This window comes from Pezoporus flaviventris, unplaced genomic scaffold (assembly GCF_033815535.1).
Source record: "Pezoporus flaviventris isolate CSIRO_AGI_PZ_B2104156 unplaced genomic scaffold, CSIRO_AGI_Pfla_v1 ptg000066l, whole genome shotgun sequence".
Classification (NCBI taxonomy): Eukaryota; Metazoa; Chordata; class Aves; order Psittaciformes; family Psittacidae; genus Pezoporus; species Pezoporus flaviventris.
The window spans coordinates 8155071-8175473 of record NW_026892614.1 but is presented as its reverse complement, the minus strand read 5'-3'; the positions used below and the strand labels follow the sequence as shown (position 1 = coordinate 8175473).

The 20403-nt window shown below is 35.7% G+C and overlaps 1 protein-coding gene across 1 annotated transcript in view; it reads left to right on the top strand.

Moving 5' to 3' along the window:
- The window catches only part of SDCCAG8 (SHH signaling and ciliogenesis regulator SDCCAG8), a 110894-nt gene that overhangs the window by 26223 nt on the left and 64268 nt on the right, over positions 1-20403 (top strand). Inside the window, exons 11-13 of the mRNA XM_061471146.1 lie at positions 1727-1861; positions 5385-5501; positions 17667-17809. Coding sequence (XP_061327130.1) covers positions 1727-1861; positions 5385-5501; positions 17667-17809 — 395 coding nt within the window. The remainder of the gene's footprint in view (positions 1-1726; positions 1862-5384; positions 5502-17666; positions 17810-20403) is intronic.

Genomic DNA, 20403 nt, shown 5'->3' with positions numbered 1-20403 from the left:
TGGGTTTCATGATTGTTTGATGTGCAGCCTCTTCAACCATTTTCTGGGGGAGGTTTGGAAACAATATAGTGAATTTCTCTTCTCAGTGTAGGCTTTTTCCATATTTTAGGGCTCCTTTTAGAAATAAGCCATACAGTTTATACAGTCAGGAGAGTACAGACTTAACAGGGTAAACTATGTGTTTAAACTGAGGAGGTTCTTTAGTAGTGTTGTTGCTTGTAAAATGGCCTGAAAGCTGTTTAAATAAAGAGGAAACCAAGGTGATACAGTTGTATTTCTGATATTATGAGATGGTAGAATAATGTTTTGGAGCTGCTACAGGAAGTCAAAGCCTTTGGCTCTAGTTCCAGATATAAAAACAGGAATTAAGTACAGTGATAGAGGCTAAGGGATATTTAAGAAAGTGAGCTGTTGTAAGTGATCATCAGAAACCTATTGTCAGGGAAACAGAAATAAAAACAATAACCTTACACAGGAGGCGGTGAGACATTATTAAGCAATTCCTTGTGTGAGTACTTGCTATCTATTGGAATTATCCTTCATATGCACTTAATTGTTTAGTTACAAATCTGCTTTAGAACAGCGTATGCACTCCAAAATACAGCCTATAGGCAAGCATTTCATACCATTTCTTGGTAGAATAATTCATTTCATGTCATCACATTACTGTTTTTCAACACCCACTGAGATGTGTTTTACTGGAACTAATACCCATTTTGAGTAGTTGCAGTCTTTCTTTTAAATCCTGTATAGATATTAAATGACATATAGTGACACGATGATGTGATGCGTGGAAGCTAAAGATAAAGGATAACTTTGTAGAAAACTATGATTTATATGCATGATTTATGCCTATATATGATTAACTACTTTTTTGTTTCAGGATTATGAGGTGGTAGAAATGGTATATTGTGCATCAGGTCAACCTTCCTGTCATTATTTTATCTCTTACTTTATGAAGTGGTTTGAAGGGGAGAAGTGGTATGATACATAAATTAGGTGGATGTCTAATGAGTGAAAGATAGTTATGAATGTGTAAACCTCTACGTTTGGCTTTGAATTCTTGTAAATTAACCTAGAACTGTCAGACACCATCATTTCCACTTAAATTACTAAGTTTCAGGTGTAAATGGCTGAAGGGTCACTGCCTCTGTTTTATTGTTACATTTTTTTACCATTCAGCAGAATTTGATCTGAATTACCTTAGAATTTTTAGCATACTATTTTTTGGTTTTTGTATGTCATGCATTGATCTGTACTGCTGAAATGCTTTCTGAATTTGAAAATTAAATTATCGTTTGTAATTGCAATGACAGTTTTCTTTAGCCGGGGCACATGATTCAGTTTAAATCCATCTACATAAGAGTGGTAAGAAGGTGTTAAATAGTACTTTTACAGCTGCAAGACTAATGCAACTAGCTGCTTCTGACGCTTTGTCTGTACTAACAAGTCATGGAGACTAGTCCAGTTGATTAAAAGTTTCAAATAAACTACTGTGTGATAAATTATTTCAAAATAATGAACCTGTTGTTAAAATCATTTTGCTCTATTCTGTTATATTTTAAAATTATATTATATATATTTTAATGTATATATTTAACAGTTTATTATATTTTTAATGCTGTGTTTTGGCTGTGTACAGTTGCCTTTAAGTAGAAAGTTCCCCAAGATGTAGACCTGCGGTTGGTCAAGTTGCACCATTACAGTGTTCTTGGGCTTTTTGCAGGTCACAGCCATGTCCGAGAATGTGGCCATGTTGGAGGCTAAAGTAGAGAGACTTGCAAGGGAAAAGAGCTCCCTAGCTAACCAGTTAGAAGAATCACAACATCAGCTTGTATCTCATGAAATGGAGATGAATAAGGTAGGTGCATTTATAAATGATTATTGAGCTATCAGTGGCAAACAATGATAGGACAAGGGGTAATGGGTACAAACTGGAACACAAGAGGTTCCACTTAAACTTGAGAAGAAACTTCTTCTCAGTGAGGGTGACGGAACACTGGAACAGGCTGCCCAGGGAGGTTGTGGAGTCTCCTTCCCTGGAGACATTCAAAACCCGCCTGGACGCATTCCTGTGTAACATTATCTAGGTGTTCCTGCTCCGGCAGGGGGATTGGACTAGATGATCTTTCGAGGTCCCTTCCAATCTCTAACATACTGTGATACTGTGAGCTTCATTTTCCTTATCATTGTGACCTGAAAGATGAGAATTTTTTACTTTCTGCATTTTCCTCCGTATTGGTAAAGAACATGTGATTAATATAAACTTCATTTGGATATCACAGGGGCACAGTCTTACAAGTAAAAAGATAACTTTTTCAGTCGGCCAAGTCAGCTTGTGATGCAAAAGCCGGGGTACCTTGCAGACCAAGCAGACCGCTATTAAAAACTAACCCAGTGTTTCATTAAAAATTGCATTTGGTGGTAATGAGACAGTATAGTAGTCAACACTATCTCATAATTGATACCTCTGGGACATGCAGTGCTTAAACAAATCACTGTTTTTCAAATACTCTCCTGTAGAATTTGTATGTATTATAGTGCTTTATTCATTAATACTGATGATATGCCTTTTTAAAAGAGATCTTAGTAAGAATTATAGCTTAACATCCATCTATATATGTGTATCATTTCTGAGTGCTTCATTTTGCACATTTCTCAATCTATTAGAACCTTAATGTGGGTCATAACATGAGAAAGAAAAAACAATTGCCATCCAAAATTTATGCTGGGAGATGATACATTGTTAAAATTATTAGTTTTATTAGCTTAATTTCATCATTCATTTGTGATAGAAATAACTTCAACTTTGTGGAGATGAGGGCCTGCTAAATTTCTGTAGAATAGACAATCTGAGAATTCAAATTTGTTACAGCCTCTTGAAATGTATATACCTTACCAATAATCCTGGGCAAGTCCTGTCTCCCATGTCATTAATTGAGAGGTTTTGGGGAGCAATTAATTCTTTAGGCCTCTATAGATTTCTGGAGGCGTTTTCAATAGTTCCTGTTTTCCTCTGCTGGTAGAAATAGCTGAAAGTATTGCAGAAAATGTATAGCAAGAAGTCATTCAAACTTATTAGAAAATTGAATTCAACTTCAGCTGAAAAACAAATGAGGGAGCATTTTCAGACTGTCAAAATGGTTCAGTTTACCTTTTCTGAAACACACTTCTGATTTTCAGAGTGGGTTCACAGATTGCTTGCACCACTTACAGGGGTGAAGAGGGGTAAGAAAGGTGTTAGGTATGAATATCCATTGGTCCGGAAAGAACAATTTTATAGCCTATTGATTTGAGACTGTCTCTTAGGAGAATGACACTGTGGTTCCAACCCCCTTATCAGTTAATTAATACAAAGTTGAATAGGTGGCCACCTTGCAGTAGCTACGCTGTATTTTTATTGCATTGTCCCGAGAGACTAGAAAACTGCATTTGTGTACTGAATTGAGAAGACTCAAACATCCTGGAGGAATGTTCTGACCATTGAGCTGTTGGGACTATAGGCATCACCCTGACCTTTTTCATTGGCCATGTAAGAAACATCTGTGTCCGCTTGTGAATCTGACTCTTATTTCCAAACTCAGTTTGCCATTATTATAAAGAGCAAATAGTAACATTTTTCCTTTCGAGTTTTATCTGAAATACTTTTTTTTGCATGCACCAGAAGTCAGGGAAAGAAAGTTTGGACTGTATCTCTTTCCTTCATTCTGAACTACAAGGAGACTAAAAAAATCCATTATTAGGACAGCACCATCTGCTGATTCTTCTGCGTCATTCACTTTGTGCAATGTATGGGGGAGCCAAAGGCGAGGATGGCTATATTTTTTTATTTCCTTAGAGGAAGTGACATATTGCACTTCTTTACATCCTTCATACAAAGGGAGAAGGTAGAAAGACAGGATTGGCAATCTATGCAGTTGCATCTTAGGGTTTTTTTAGTTGCAAATGGTATTTCACTATTAAAACAAAAAAATGAATCATGCTTCAGAACTTTGCCAATCTTCAGAGCATTTGCTACCTTGTGTTATTTGCAACAGGGATGAATTCACAAGCTGTCCTTTGAATTTGTAAGTGATGCTGCTTCTTAAAGTTGTGACAACTGGTTTTCTTTTTTCCTAAGGTGATTTGATTGTGGTATGCATACTTACTTTTACCCTTATTTTCTTTATAAGAAGAAGGAAAAAATAATAGCGAAAATAAGGTGAGAGACTAAAAAAACAGAAATTAATTTTGCTTGTAGAATTTGTGTGAGGAGATTGTTGAAAAGTGCAGAGGATTGTAGCAGCAAATTAAAAATGTGCATGTCTAGGAGGCAAGTCCAGTGAAAGAACCTAAGTGGGGCAGGGAAGCAGAGTGAGTTGGAAAGGAAGTTCTTTAGCTGCAAGTAAACACATTTGGGTTCTTATTAGGGAATGTGCATGTATTTATGCTTGGTTAAGGTGAAGTAATCAGGCACAGATTGGAGGTGCTTGCACAGGATAAGGACAAAAAGGGGACAGCTTATCCACAATCCTTCTCCATTCTAAACAGATAAGATCAGATAGAATCCTTAAAAAAATCTTAGAGTAGGAAATGGGAGAATAATATCCCTGTACAGCAGCCGTGAAAGTTGTTGGAGGGGTTGGTGTTGAGTGCTTTTTTCTTTCTTTCCTTTAAACCCTCCCCAGACTCTCTGAAGTTCAGCTGCCTTCAGGTGGAAAGGAATGACTAGATATCATAACGAACATCCCAAACACAGGGAATGATTATTCCCGTTGTAGAAGTGATACTACATTTCTTTAAATGTTGGTTTGATCTCTTTCTTCTGGCCCATGCACATATTTGAATTAAGCTGTGTTTTCAAAGAATTTGTCTTCAGTTTGCAGTAAGTCTATAATGCTCTGATCTGACTTTGAAAATTATTGTATTAACACCTAAACATTTTCTTTCTTAACAGTGGTGAAGTGGCAAGATAAGAAATTATGTCCTTATACAGGAGTGTGATAGATCTAGATTTTGAAACTTTTAGGTTTTGAAAGTGTTGACATAGATTTTTTTTCTTGGGATTTTATAGAGAAAGGGAGAAGAATATAAACCCAGCAACTGTAGTTTAACTGTATTTAGTAGCACATACATTTACAGCATAAATATTTATACTTAGCGAAATCTTGATCCGAATATAATTGAATCTAGAAGGCACTGCATATTTCAAACTTAATGACCATATAGAGCATTCTGATCCACCTTTTTATATAAAAACATTTACCATATGTAGTCTTAAAATATCTGTAAATTAAAATATGTTGCATTTAAATGACCTGTAGAGGGCACCAAAAGATCTAATTGCAAACCCTGGGCTATTGATTCTTCAAGCTACAGATCATGTTGTCTGTATAATCTAACAGGTGTGTGGAGAAATGCGCTATCAGTTGAATCAAACCAAAATGAAGAAGGATGAGGCAGAAAAGGAGCTCAGAGAGTACAGAACAAAAACTATAAGGGAGCTTGAAATTAAGGACCAGGTAAGAGATAATACTGCTATAGCTTTGCAGTTATTAGAAGCCTAAGTAGAGTTATTTCAGAAGCTGGAATGATTCGTTTTTCTAATAGTGGTCATTTATTACTGCTAAATGGTTTCTAAATTAATGGCAACAAGCCAGCTATTACCATTAAATCAATACCTCTTGGTTATCTTATTCTTGTTGTCAGCCCTAGTATGTTCAGTTTTACATAATACTCATCCCATGCTTTCATGTAGAATTACTCTGTCATATGTATTCATACAGTGTACTTAAATTGTATGTACTGTATACATATGCTTATATCCTTTTTCTCACAAATAAATCCACACATAATTACCTGTACATGCAGCCTGACAAAACATTAAAGACTTAAGTATAACCTAACAATACCAACAATGAAAATCATTTATCTTCCAGTTTCTTTAAAGATCTGAGGTTAATGAATGCTGGGATTCAGAGAAAAGTTTAAAACAAAACAAAAATAGCCTTCTAGAAAAAATGACTGTATTAAAATTCCACTAGGCATTAATTGTTGATTATCTAAAACTGTGGTTTATTATAATTCAAAAACCAGTACATGCCTTACAGGTAGTCTGTGAGAAAGCATCCCATGCAGTAAGAAAGATTATTAGAGTAACCTGCAACATACTTGGCAAACAGCTTGAACAGGTGTAATCTGCAGCTTTTGAAGTGCCCTTTTTGTTGAGGTTCTATCTGTTTTTCTCTAGGTATTCAAACTTCCAGTTATTCCTTCATAAGTTGTGATTTCCACATGAGTGGATGTCTTCTGAATACACAGGTGTATAAGATGCACATTAGGGTACTTCTTTTTAATATGCATTTTGTTATTAGAGCAGCCTATCCAACAGGTTTTAAATAATTCTTTTTTCTTGTAAATAAGTGAACAAATCCATTCTTTTGTAAGAATATATGTAGGGAAAAATGCAGTATTTCTAAAATTATGTTTTCATTTACCAGTTCCCCGAAATCTTCCTGTAGGACAGTAAGTTTTTAACTTAATAAAGTATGATCTTAAGCTGGAAGCAATATTAATTCAAATTATAATCAGAAGCTAAAAATCCAAAAGAGAAGCTTATTTAATAAAATAACTCTTCGGTATGTATGGAAAATCATACAGTACAGAAAAACAGCGGCCTTAAAGCATTTTGTTTTCAGGGTTGGCTTTTTTTTTTTTTCACTCTTGCATCCTTTAGGCCCAAGGACACTTTGAAAAACAGAAAACAGGCTTGTCGTCTGTGTCTTGACAGATATCACAAATAAAAGAGTTGGCATAATCTTGGCATACAAATAAAACAAGATGTGTTTAATAAGATATTTGAAGAAGTATCTTGGATTTTAAATCCTGTTCTCCAACTTGCTTCAGGATTGCCTTTTGAACAAATTGTAAAATTTAACAAAATATTTTAACCTCCTGTATTGACATGCTGGTATTTTGTTCAGTGCGTGAATGAATATACCAAAATGTGATGATTTATAATTTGATATGAAGTGAAGCGATGGGAGGGGGTTTCCTATAAGCAAAGATTATTAGAATAATTCAGTATTTATAGAAAATAATTATATTGTTCAAATACGATTGTTGGTTCCTCAAAAAAAAGGAAAACAAACCATTCTGAAATTCTCAGGCTCAGCATCTAATAGCTGTTTTATACCTGTGGCTCTAGTTACCAAGAAAGTTCTGTATAGGTTCTAATATTATTTAACATGGTGAAAGGCAGCCAGAAAGAGTGTATGTACATTCTGGGACTTTGGTTTTTGTTTATTTTGGTTTGGCTGGTTTTTTGGGTTGTTTGGGGTTTTTTGTGTGGTTGGTTTTTTTGGTTGGGGTTTTTGTGGTTTTGGGTTTTTTTGGGGTGGTTTTGTTAATTTTTTTAAAATCAATTTTTAACAGATGTTAGTAAGTCATTGAAAATTATTTCATTCAAATGAAATGAAAACATTTCAATTGCATATATGTTTGTATTTAAAGAAAATCCTAAAATGTTTCATCTTATATGGCACTGAATAGCAATGTTCTTTGGTCCCTCAGCCATGACCCGACCTTCTGGCTAAGGGACAGAGTTGATACCTTCCTTTGCCACCATCTGTTTGTAATAAATACATATTTATTTTTTTTTAATAGAGAGACAATAAGGTATGAGTATTTTTGTATTAATTCTATGTTAACTCTGTATTAGATGGTGCATTTTTCTTTTGTAAAAGCAAAGAATTCTATTTCATATTGTCTTTTGATATATACTGAAAGTGAGTTCACTGTTTCTTGAGGCATGGTTGTATTTTTAATAGTGTTTTTAAAAGATGTATTTTAGTTTAATCCCTTTTTAAAAGTCACTATATGTAAAGTTATTCAGGTGTGTCAGAATAGGCAGAAATCCCCATACGTACGATTCAGGATCATCAGATACATCAGTAAATACAGATGTGGATTTATCGTACACTCGTATTTGTAAAGTTCTTCAAAACTGGATTTATATCAGTTAGGAAAATTAAAGGGAATATATATCTTTGGTCTGAATCTCTTTTATTTTAATATCTCTTTTCCTATCTTTATTACTCAGGACTAATAACAAATATTAGCACCTTTGTATGATTGCCTATTAATAATATTTTACATGAATATTTCTTAAAACTTAAGAAGCAATAAGCAATGCTATCGTTTAAATTGAATAAGTGTTTTGTAATATCATCCATCATGATCCTGATTAACATTAGGATTATGGAGTGAGGTATGGGGAGAGAGACATAGACCAAACAGTTTCTCTACACAAAAACTGCATCTGTTCATCTGGCCCAGTATGTTTCAAAGTAACATAACCTACTGCCCTTTCTTTTTGTCTCTCAGCCCTCCCATTGTGGATGTAGCTGTGCAGAAATAACAGTGACTTAATACTTTTCCTTCTTAGGAGCAAGCTTTGTAAGTTATACAAGTATAATGCCTTCATGGCAGTAAACTGTGTCCACACTAGGGGTTGTACTAGCACAGCTATATCAGAGAAAAGTCACGCCCTAACCTAAATAGCTGTTATCAGAACAAAAATTATGTGGCATATTTGACACAGCAAGACTTCACTTTTACAATACTTCTTCTGTGAATTTGGAAGCACTGCATGGCATAATTTGTGCATTTTTAATAGAAATCAGACTTCTGACACCATGAAATCGTTTTCTCAAATTAGCATCACTTGCTCTTTTCTGCTCTGCATTAGAAAAATAAAAATGAATTATGCTGTTAATAATTTGCTTTCTGTTTGTCTGTAAATCAATTTTACTTGGTTTGTAAAATCTTGCAAGTTTCAGCCTGTGAAAGTGAAAACAGTTTTGCAGTAGTGGTTCATGTAGTCCCAGCCAATTTGGGTGTCATCCTTATTAGATTGTTCTGACTGGTAGCATTGCACCACTGGGAGTTGTGGTCTCCTTGTAATAAAGCAATAAGACATGTTAAATCCAGCTTCAGAAACTAACTGAGGGTTTTAAATTTCATTTTGCCATGTTTTGACATATCAGGTAAATTCTTTGTGTAGAAATAAATCCAAGCTTGTAATCTTAACCTGTAAAAAATCATTCCTTTAATACTGTCTTTAAAATTGGGCAAACACAATTTGAAGCAGGGGATTACAGAATTCTGTCGCATACAAGGTAGGCGACAGAAAGAAAACCACTAGAATGGTTTTTAAGTAAGAGCTCCCTGCATGGAAGTTCATGAGCCCAAATAAAAAGTTGGAGTGTCACTGATATGCACAACCTATACGACTGGAAAGAGCTACACATCAAAGCATTTTTGTGTAGTATGACAGAGCCTAAATGATGTCTCTGTACACTATAGACTGACAATTTTGCATACAAATAAAAATCTGGCAAAATTGCTGTCCAAATGCATTTTGCCAAAGGGTATTTTGGGAACTTTTATCTCATTTGTCATAAATCTGGGATTTATAGTAACCTAATTTAGACACTGTAAGTGGAGAGATTACTGACTCTGTCTTCATCAGAAATAATGCAGGCCAAGAATTTGGGTGTGATCCTGGAAATGCTGCAGAGTGCGTGATGCAAGACCAGTGCAACCTTCTAAAGACACTGATTCACTGAACTGTCTTTAGAATAGGTATCAGGCTTCCATGAGTTGGGCTTTGAAATGCTATTTTTTTTCACAAGCTGGGACATTCAGGAGATCACCAGATGTTTCAAAACTTAGAAGTTTAAATAATATTGGTTAAGATAGGTTAGGATTATGTATTATGTATATTTGTGTAACAGTCCTATACCTACGATTTTGTGACCTCGTTACTTTAAGAAGATGCTCGGGAAGTTCTATTTTGAAAGGAAAATCTGTTAAATCAATAAACATTCTTGAATATTCTTTGGCAGGGAGGAATAACTCAAAACCTAAAAGATAGCTTGGAACTTTTAGCATCAAATTTTCTTACCTGGTCTGACCTTGAGTAGCAAAAGGTCTTCTTTCCTGTTCTGCCTTAAAAGTAGCAAACCCAAATTGCTATTGGACAAGAAAGCATTAAGAAAATGTGATACCCTTTTCTGTACTGAGCTCTTTTTAATGTCTCGTTTTCAGTTTTGGGCATTCAGTGCACTAGTTTAAAAATGGGTAAATAAGGAGGGAGTAAAATGATAGTACCTTATGCCTTGCTTTGATAAGACATTTCTGACCTGTTCAGGAGAAACGTCATTCTTTTTTATAACTGAACTTATAAGCTCATTTCAAGATTTTTGAGGAAAATCATTGATCTACAATATTGATCTGCAATATATAACAAAAGAAATGTTTAATATGTAACAAAAGAAATGTTTCATTTCAATTGTGATATGGCTGCTGCTGCTCTGCTGTGACACTGCTTTCCTCTGTCAGCCACAGATTCCTGAAGTATCAGTAGTATGAGCAGCCTTTATTAAATTTTTTGTCATATTTCCATAAGAACAATCCTTGGGACTGGGATTCCCAGTAGTAAAATTTTCTGTTGTGGTGTGTATCTATGTTTCTGTACTGGTCTGTTTTCCCCTAAGCAGCTGGCCTGCTAGGAGGAATGACCCAGTTGGTAATCGGGATTTTATTGTTCACAGGAGTAATTGGCCTATGTAATCTTGATGCAGGTTCTGTCATCCAGTGTGATGTCACCCCATCAGTGTGTGGAAAGAGAAAATCATTTATGAGCATTGTTCAAATCAGGAAAAGAATTGCATAGTTCTTGGAATACTGTTATAAGCATTGGTTTTCTTCTGTTGTTTTTTTTTGTTGTGGTTTGTTTTTTTATTTTTTTCTTAGACTCAGAAAATAGTTGCTTTATCAATAGTCCTTGTCCCAGTGATCAGAAAAAAACAAGTGTAAAAGTCCCTGATTATCACTTGTTGATTGTCACTGCATAGGTTTTCTTCCCAGCTATTCCTCAATGATCTCCAGGAAAAAAACAATCCCACATCAATAATCTCAAATATGTGTGTTTGAAAACATAAAAGGAGGAAATTTTGTTCTCTCCTGTTTTTCAGTAATGAAGTAGGAGTAATCTCCTTCCTTTTTTTTTTCCCTATGCATCTCTGTTTGTCTGAAATTCCTTTATCATCAAGCAAACCATCTATTTTGCACCACCCCATTCTGCCTGTCCCCACCTCCCCAGAGCACTCCATTAGAAAAACCAAACTGAACTCTTGTTGCACTGTGGAACAAAATCACTTTCTTATCTCTGTTGATGGCTGTTGAGCTAATCTCTAGTACAGCAATGTTGTCTTTTAAAATGTGACTGTAGTAATCTCCATGGATTGGAAGTTTTGTTCGTGAAATAGTACTGCAGTCCAAATATTTTGGCAAATTGAAAACAAATATTTTCAGGGAAATAATGAGGTAAAATCCTTGTATAGCGTGTTTCAGCCATTCATTCTTGTCTGTTTCCCAGGGTACGTATCCACAATATCCAGGGGCCATGTTGCTCTTCAAGAGTTTGCGTAATGACAGGCACCTAAGATTATTGCTAATTAAAAAAGTGTGTGTGTGTGTGTGTGTGTGTGTATTCATGTATACTTAACAGTGTGATCTTTTTCTTGATTCAGCTAACAATTACAGATAGGAAGTTTACTTCAACAAGACTTAAAAATGTGTGCATTTTAGAGCATCCCACCTATGTGCCATTCGCAGGAAGCGCTTCCAGCATCCCTACTCTTCCTAGCAAACAGCAGCGTCCTGTCTCTGTTAATCTCCAGTCTTTTTGGAAGCAGAGGGTGTGTGGCTGTTGACCTTTGCTTAGGTAACGGCTCTCATCTTAGGGCTCTGCCTTTTAGTGGAGCACATAGGGTGTCACAGTACTGGGGTGTCATGGTACTGCCAGGTGCCAGTATATTTCTTTGCAGTACCAGTGACAAGGTGGTCACAAAACTACTGCTCTTTGAGGAAGAGTCCCACCAGACCAGGCTGGAATAGCAGCTATCCAATAAGTTGCTTACCTAGGTTATGGCTTTGCTTGTCTCTCTAGTCTTTAGAAGCCAAAAAATTCGTGAGGCAGCAGTAAGGAAAATCTGTTAAAGGTGTGTTATTAGGGTTACTTCTTGTATTTCTGCTCACGCTAGTTGCCTTTGTCATGAAGGGTTTTCAGATTCCTGTTTTGGGCTAAATGATTTGTAGAATCTGCAGTTGTCTTATGATTTTTGTGAACTGAACTCTTTGAAAGAGTTCATCTCTGTGGACTCTTTTAAGCCTTTTTGGATATTGTATTTTGTACTATTGATTTGTATATCTTCTTAGGTTTATAATAAATCTGCTTCCAGAAAGGAGGTTCTCCTTTAAAACCAAGTTTAGTTTCCATAACTGCATTGTTATCCTCATTCAAATTTGAATGCAGCAGTAATTCATACAGAGTGCAGAAGGGAGAAAAACATTGTTGGGACGTGGCGGGGGTTAACCTCATGATGGCCTTAACTCTCTTTAAAAAGTTGGATAGTTTTTCAGGTGCAATATGCTATGTCAGATGGCCATGCCTGGGAGGTCTGAGGTTTAGAGACCACTCAGAACCTAGAGTTGCTTGATTGATATCAGGATTAGGATAGAAATGACTGCAACTGACACCTCCTGCATCAGTCCGTACTGATGGCCATCTTTCCTCCAAATAAAATACCTCAAATTCTTGCTAATAAAACATAGTCTCATCTTGTTGCTTTTTAAAAAACACTAATTTTTGTAGTATTATTACTTTTCATAATAGGGTATGATGCTTCTATCCCTGATTAATTAGTATTTCAGAAAGTAAAGAAGGCAACATATCGTGATTGTTGTTAAAGAGTGCAAAAATTTCCTGTTACTGTTATATATAATATTTATATGAATGGCCATATCGGTGGCACCTCTTGGAAAGACCTTAATTATAGCCTCAGTCCTGTGCAGTGATCTCATTGCTTTGAAAGGCTACTTTAGTAAATGAAACTAAGCATGTGAGCATGAGGCCTGTAAAATTTTACTGTGTGTTAATTTGAACTGTACGTGCTTTTATAGATGGTGATTGCCTTTTGGGGATGTACCTGCAAATATCAACTACCACAGTAATTATACTTCATTTTTTATTACTGTGTATTTATTCTTCTAATTTTTTGGTTCTATTTTATGCCCCTTAAAGCTTTTAGTGATGGTGAAGAAAGTAGTACAAAACAAAAAGAAAGTACTGTAAATTCACAAAAACATTTTCTTCTTCCAGAATTATTTTACTGCAGAATTTGGGAAATGGTATAGTCAGTGCACAATTTATTTTACAGGTTATATTGTGTCTTTTCTTACCTGATGTGTGAGCATACTGAATAGCAGTGGATGTCATAAATCATTTGGGTTTAGTATATTTTTCATTTTTTTTAAAGGTCTTTTAAAGTTGTTTTTGCATTTACTTCAGAGTACAAATTCTTTTATCACTGCTTAATCATTCTCATTTGGTTTTCTTTAGAAAAAAAACCCCACATTTGTCTTCTCTGTCAGTTTGCTGCTTTTTAAAATTCTATGAAAAACATCTGCTAGTTTGGAATTTAAAGTTGCATTTTTCTGTATACAATAGAATCAGCATCAGTATGAAAAGAATTAAACAATTATTTTAATTTTTAATTTGGCTTGTTTTGAATGAAATTATTATTTCATTTTATCAGATTTTATAGAGATAAAGAGATGTCTGGTTAATTAAACAGCACATTTTTACCACATACATAAGTATTGTTAGGTGAAGATAATTTCAGATAATTTCTGAAGAGGATACTTGAAGGTTGATCTCGTGTTTGAGAAATCATCGTTTATGTTTTCCAGTAAATTGCATTTATGTCACTGAATGAGCATCTTCGGTGGGTTCACCTAAAAATGCATTGTGAAAATCAGAAGATAATTTGTAAATTCATCATAAACTAATGAATGAGGACTGAAACACTTATTTTAACTGCTTTCAGGAAAAAATATAGAAGGGTCCTATATGCTTCAAAGCGGAAATCTTAAAAGATAAAGTGTTAATACTGAAAAAAGAGTAATTATTTTAGAACAGGATCTTACTGCAGTGATGCTTCACTATCGCTTTAATTTTTGTTTAGTAAAAGTTCTTTCTTGTAGCTAAATGGGGTATGCATGCAGAATTATACTGATGTGTTCCAGCTTACTAATAATGATGTTTCTTGTCCTGAGGTTTCGCCTGCCATCTTGCAATGGCAAAGCACCTGTTGATATTCCTGGGAGTTTATAGACAACTACAGTGCAAGACAGATTAAATAGTACTTTTAAAATTATGTGCAGAAGTAGTAAGAATATTAAAGTTGTGGAGTTATGCACCAGAAGTTGCCTGTTCCAACCTTAATGTAGTCTTGTTGTACGTATGCATTATGATAATTCTGTTCCTTGTTATACTGAAAATCTGTTTCAGATTTTCTTAAATGCAAGATTGTCATCTGTCTTTTTGCAATTCTGTGCTCCATCTCTTGTCTCTCACTTACATTGAAAAGTTAAGTACCTTGAAGAAATACTCTCTGATCATGTTGTAAAAAGCTGTATCACAGGTGATAGGCACTGAGGGATCAAATTAACACTGCATGAGAAGCAGAGTTGTCAACAAAATACTTTAGTTGGTGGGTTTGTTTCTGTTTCTCTCCCTACAATTATGCTGGGGCCCAGATAGCAGATACAGAACTGCTTGTAGCTTTCCAGTAGAAGAAATGGCAACTAAATGTAACAGAAAAAGTAGTTTGAGTAGTTTTGGATGGATGCTGCCTGATAAGGTTCCTCTCAAGATCAGTGAAGAAGATTAAATGGTTCTGTAATTTCTTTGTATTTTAAGTTGTTATTAATTGTGATGACCTAAAGATGGGCTGGACTTGCCATATTTTAGGATAGAGTATATTTGTTAGCCTTCTATAGTTTGCAAGAGAGAGGAGGGTTGGCTTAAATCGTATGAACAAGTCTCAAGTGCTGAGGCTTCGTATTTTTCAACCTATTATCTGAGATTTTAAACCAAAGTCACATGTAGCGTTCAGAGTATGGGCTGTCAGTTTTAAGCATGGTGATTCATGACTCCAGCCAAATTATTTTCAATTAACCTTTTCAGGTGTTTCAAAAGGAAGAATTTAGTTGATATCCTTAAATTGCCTGGTTTCTGAGTTCCTGTTAGCTTCTTCTCTTGGGTGGCATTTTTCTGCCATCCCTTTCTCATGAGGTTCTCTGCTGTTACTGCCATGGTCATTGGCCAGAATCCTCATGCAGAATTCTTACTTTTCATATATCTCACACTCTGAATACCTCTAAATATTGGTGTTTTAAGATATATATATATATATATATATATACAGACATGCACAAACACATGTATGTGTGTTTAAAAGATTTGATTCTGAATTTTGGAATTACTCGTAGCAGAAGTAAAATTGTTCTTCAAAACCTATGTTTGCTTTCCTGACATTTCTTATAGAAGTCATAAGACTGCTGTGAATCTTTAAAGACCCTGTCAAGGGGTCATTGTCTGAGTGTCTCTGCACTTTCATGACAATTGAAATCTGTGATTTCAGTTCTTGGATGTATTCAATTCAACGGAAGGATGTATTCTCGGGTACAGCCCTGCAGGTTCAACATCTGGTTGATGGAAGGAGAACATTTTCACCAGAGGTTCTTGCACTTGGAATTTGCTTCCCTTCTGTGGGGCTGTGTCAAAACCTGACTGAGCCTGTTTAACTCGAGGCAATGGTTAAAGCCCATCTGTTCATTGAAACTTTTCCCTGAAGGAGTGATCTAGAGTGTATTTATGTTCTCAGCTGTGGCCGTGCTTTTTTCAAATACTTAGTTGATGCTTTTCAGCTAACTTGCGTGTTTGTTTTTTTTTAAAGGTATGCTGAATGGATGTATTCTTAAAGCAAATTCTAACAATGTTGCAGAACTCCTTATTGTTAACTTGTAAAGACAGTAAAGAACTATTTGCTATAAATGGAGAAATAACGTTAATGAGCTGCTGCTGTTAAGGAGAATAGAGTGTAGAGAACCCACTGAGACTTTTATTGTTCTCTTTAAAATATACAAAAGTCTCTGGAAATAAGTGAAAATGCAAAGTATATGTAACTGAATGCCTCTGCACACCTGGTTTTAAAATATTCTGAAAGTGTAACAGGTTGTTACGTTCTTTACAGGGGAAGAGCACTACTGATTTTAAAGATAATTTCACTACCTTTGCATTTGAACTTGGAATTACTGACTTAATTTGTTAGGTGGTCTGTGTGATAAAACAAGGTGACATTCAAACTCTAATCCAAAAGTCCTTCATGAACCTTTGTTGAGTTCTCTTGGGGGGAGAACTGTACATTAATTAGCAAAATAAAAAAAAAGGGAACATTATGAAACTTTTTTCTGCATGAAGAGTTTGTATTTGTCTGTGACATCATGACTGAGTGGTTTATTTTAACATTTTCATGGGAGGAAAAGAGACTTCTTACAGAGGTGATTCAAGTGCAAATATTGGGAACGAATTACATTCTGTTGTCCTTGTAGGATGTTTGCATAATTTCATTAACTAAAGAAGATAGTGAGGCTTGCCTACGTAAGGAAGTTATCACAAAATAAGTTATAGTATGGATTTAAAGTATAATAGCTATTCAGCAGCGACTCCTTATAAAAACAATTTTATTCTGTACTACAAGTGACCTTTCACAGCCTAGTTAACTGAAAAACATGCAAGTTCCCTCCAGCTCCAATGGTGGATAAATATTTATGTAGAGAGTTACTGTGGAATAGTTACTGCATGATAAAATTACCTTAACTTATTCTGTACCCCGCTGGTCTCCTTAAAAGCATCCGTAGGAAAAAGTATACTATTACGTGACTGATGTATTCCTACAGGTACTCATATGTTGTGTATGGACTTAGAGCATAATCATTCCTTCTAAGAATAATTGTGGAAAATGTTTAAATGGCTGACAAGATGATTCATTTAAGAGATCGTAAGGCCTGTATACTTCACTGGAACCAAGTATGTTGGTCATGCAAGCTTGCTTATCATTATTTCTAAAATAAGTGGGCTCATCAACTAAGTTAGATTTACTTACTATGTTTAGTTGGCATATAAGGACTAATGATGTTAAGATTCACAACAGCTGGTGTGTTTAGGATTCATTTACAAGTCATAAATAACTTATTTTCAATAATGGTAAAATCACAAAATTACTTTTATTCTCTTGCATAATATTATGTGAATATGACAAAGCTGAATTCCCACATGTCATTGCTTATGTAAGAAATAGTTCTTGTGGTCATTACTTTTGCTTTTCCTATGTCCAGCAGTTTTTGAAGATAGCTGCTGTTCTGCTGCCTTCTGGCTTTTTAACCCAGTGAATTTGGGACAGCAATACAGAAGCCTTCACACAAGAAAATGAGAAAGTGATTGATTGCATATATCTCTTAAACCATGTAAAGTCAACAACATCGATGTGTATTAATGTCTTAAAGTATGACATGCCTTTTAGCTTTTCATATGAATATAATTTCAAATATTGCAATTTGCTTGTTTTGCAGTTTTTATCAACAAACTACTTTTTTTCTAAAACAAAAGATTGCGTGATTTTTCAGTAGCTTTGATCACCTTAAGATCTATTGTCTTAAAATGCATTTCTATGCATTTCTTAAATACATTCTCTTTGGTTCTATACTTTTCTAAGCAAATAGAAAAACTGGAATTAGAGCTGAATGGAAACAAGCAGCGTTTGCAACAAGCCCAGCAGGATGTGGCAGGAGCCAGAGAGGAGTGCCTAAAACTGACAGAAATGCAGAGTAAATCTGAGCACCAACTGCACCTCACCAGGTACCCCTTATCCTATTACATGCTGTAATACCAATTTCATTCTGCTAAATTTTTTGCCACAGGCTTCCCCACAGTTGTTATAGATACTTGCATCACTGACTGCTTGGGCAGCCCTCAGTCATGTTAGAAGTGGAGATTTAAATGAGTTATGAGCTACAAAGTGAGTTATGAACTATAATTTGTGGCAGTAAATTACTGGTGTGAAGAAAAGGTAATGTTCTGCTCTGAGGATGAGGTGGTGTGCTTTTGGGTAGGAAGAAGAGCAAGGAAGAGTGCAACTACATTCATCTTGTTGCTGTGTTTGGTAGGCCAGGGATACTTTAAATGTTTGAAACTGTAGTGTGCAGCAGCACCTTTAAGCGTAGGAATTCTCAGATTAATAACCTGAAGTTTCTGCAGTAGGATGACCAGGAACGTGTAAATGAACATAGTCATGTAAATCTTCACTGAAGATTAAACAACCAAAAGGTAATATTACTGTCTATGAATAGGAGGTAACCTCAATATGTGAGGAGGATGTCGCTTGGTGGAAATGTGGTATGATGCAAACACTGTGTGATGTGAGATTTTGCTTGACCATATTCCATCCTTGGATATAGCTCCCAATGCCATTTACCATACTATTCATTACTCATTTCTAGAAAGCACCAAAAGGTTAACATACCAATTGTTCATTGGAGCTTGAGTTTTGGTACCTGCAGGAACTTTTCCTTTTGCCACAGAAAATGCTATTGTCTGATTGTTTGCAAGAGTTTTGTTGGGAGTGGGGTTTTTGTTTTGTTCCGTCATCCTGCTCCACCAAGAGTGAGCATCCAGAAACCTGGCAGCTTTTACTCAGTCCTTAAGGAAAAAACTAAGTTAGTTTAAATTTGACATGGAGGGGGGGACCCTCAGATTTTTATCACTTCACAGAAGTCTGCATGTTTTTCCAAATCTTGTACTCTTTGGGCTTTGTGAGAATTCTGCCATTGAGTAAATGGAAATAAAATACAGCCTCATCTAAACTATTAAATTCAATGAATCATTTTTTTTATTCAGCTACATTTCTGTGTAATTCAGAGCACGGTTGTTTAACAGATGGAAGAAAGTACCACTCTAACAGCCTGTATTTAGAGAAAAAATATGCTAGAGGTTAATGAACTTGAAAAAAGTTTTGGGTGAGTTGTTAAGATATCTAAAGTTTGGATTTAGCAGAACTTTATTAATAATGATTTGTTGTGATAGTTAACCAAATGGCTTACCATGCTCCTTTTAGCAAAAGGCTGATTATATGCAGTAAAGCCTGGATATCTTGGAGGAAATCTGACTAGCCAATTTTTTTTTTTTTTTTTTTTTTTTTGTGAAAATATTCAGCTTGTAAAAATGAGGACTGTTGCCTGCTTTTACATAGCAAGGTACTTAAAACTGGATACCTAACACAGATGATTCAGGTAGCTTTTCAATCTATGGTCTCGGGAAGTTTCCGAGATGCAAATCACGGAAGGCTGGTAACAGTATTTTAGGGAAGTAATGCTCTGTGCTGGCCCTGTTCTCATATGATTTCACAGACGTCTGCTTTTTGAAACAGATGCTGAACTGCCGCAGCTTCTTTGTCTGACCTAGTGCAGCCGCTCTTCTGCAAAGTCCTGATCTGTATTTTTTTATACTTTGTTTTCATGTTAAGGCTTCTGCTCATAAGTATGCTAATAATTATTGAAATGTTTTCTGAGCTGATGTTTAGCTGTTGCAAAAACGTATACATGGAAGCATGAGAAATAGGTTCAAATCTTTCTTCTTGGTAATCCCCAAATTCTGTAATACTGTCTAGGTTTTTGTGTGCTTATCTTTGGGATGCCTGTCTGCTTCCCAGGCATACACTAGGTGATGTTGCTGTCATGGTTGAAGAACAGGGTGGGAAATGAGCTGAGAGATTCATTGCTGCTGAACTGTTACCCATTGTGCCCATGTACTTAGATTGGTAGGGCAGGGTTAGAGATATTCTTGCACAGTAGTCTGTTTCCCTTCGCAGGGGCAAAGATCCGCTGCTGAAATGAAACTTTTCCTCAGTCTATACTCTTTTTTGTTTCTCTCAGATCACCTGCTGCCAGAACAAGTTTTCTGTATTAGTGAAGGTGTAAAAGTTATATGTCTCTGGTGGCATTAGTTTTGCATTTTGAACTCAGTATGTTTTTAATGGATTGGTACATCCATAGCTGTTGCACATGAACTTTATTAACTCACGCTCTGCCATCTTTCATTCTTTATTCCCTTCACCTCAAATGTCAGCTGTGCCAGTGAAAATACTCATTTGAAAGGTAGTGGTAATAGCAATCCTATGGGGGTTAGGCTCATTTACTGTGGCACTTGCCAAGGAAAACAGATTTTAAGCTCCAGAGTACTGCCTGTGGGAGGTTGCAGCAGAAATTGCACTGATTTAGTGCATCTCTTGGGTATTCTGGCCTTGGCCTCGTCTTGCTGATTCCCCTCTTTTCAGGAAAGGACCAGCTGGTCCACTCCAAGTCCTCTCACAACACTGGACTTGGGGGAGGCCTGTACTGCTGTTACAGGGTTGTGCATAGTCTTTCTGTTGCCTTGCATGACCTGTCTGTGTTGTT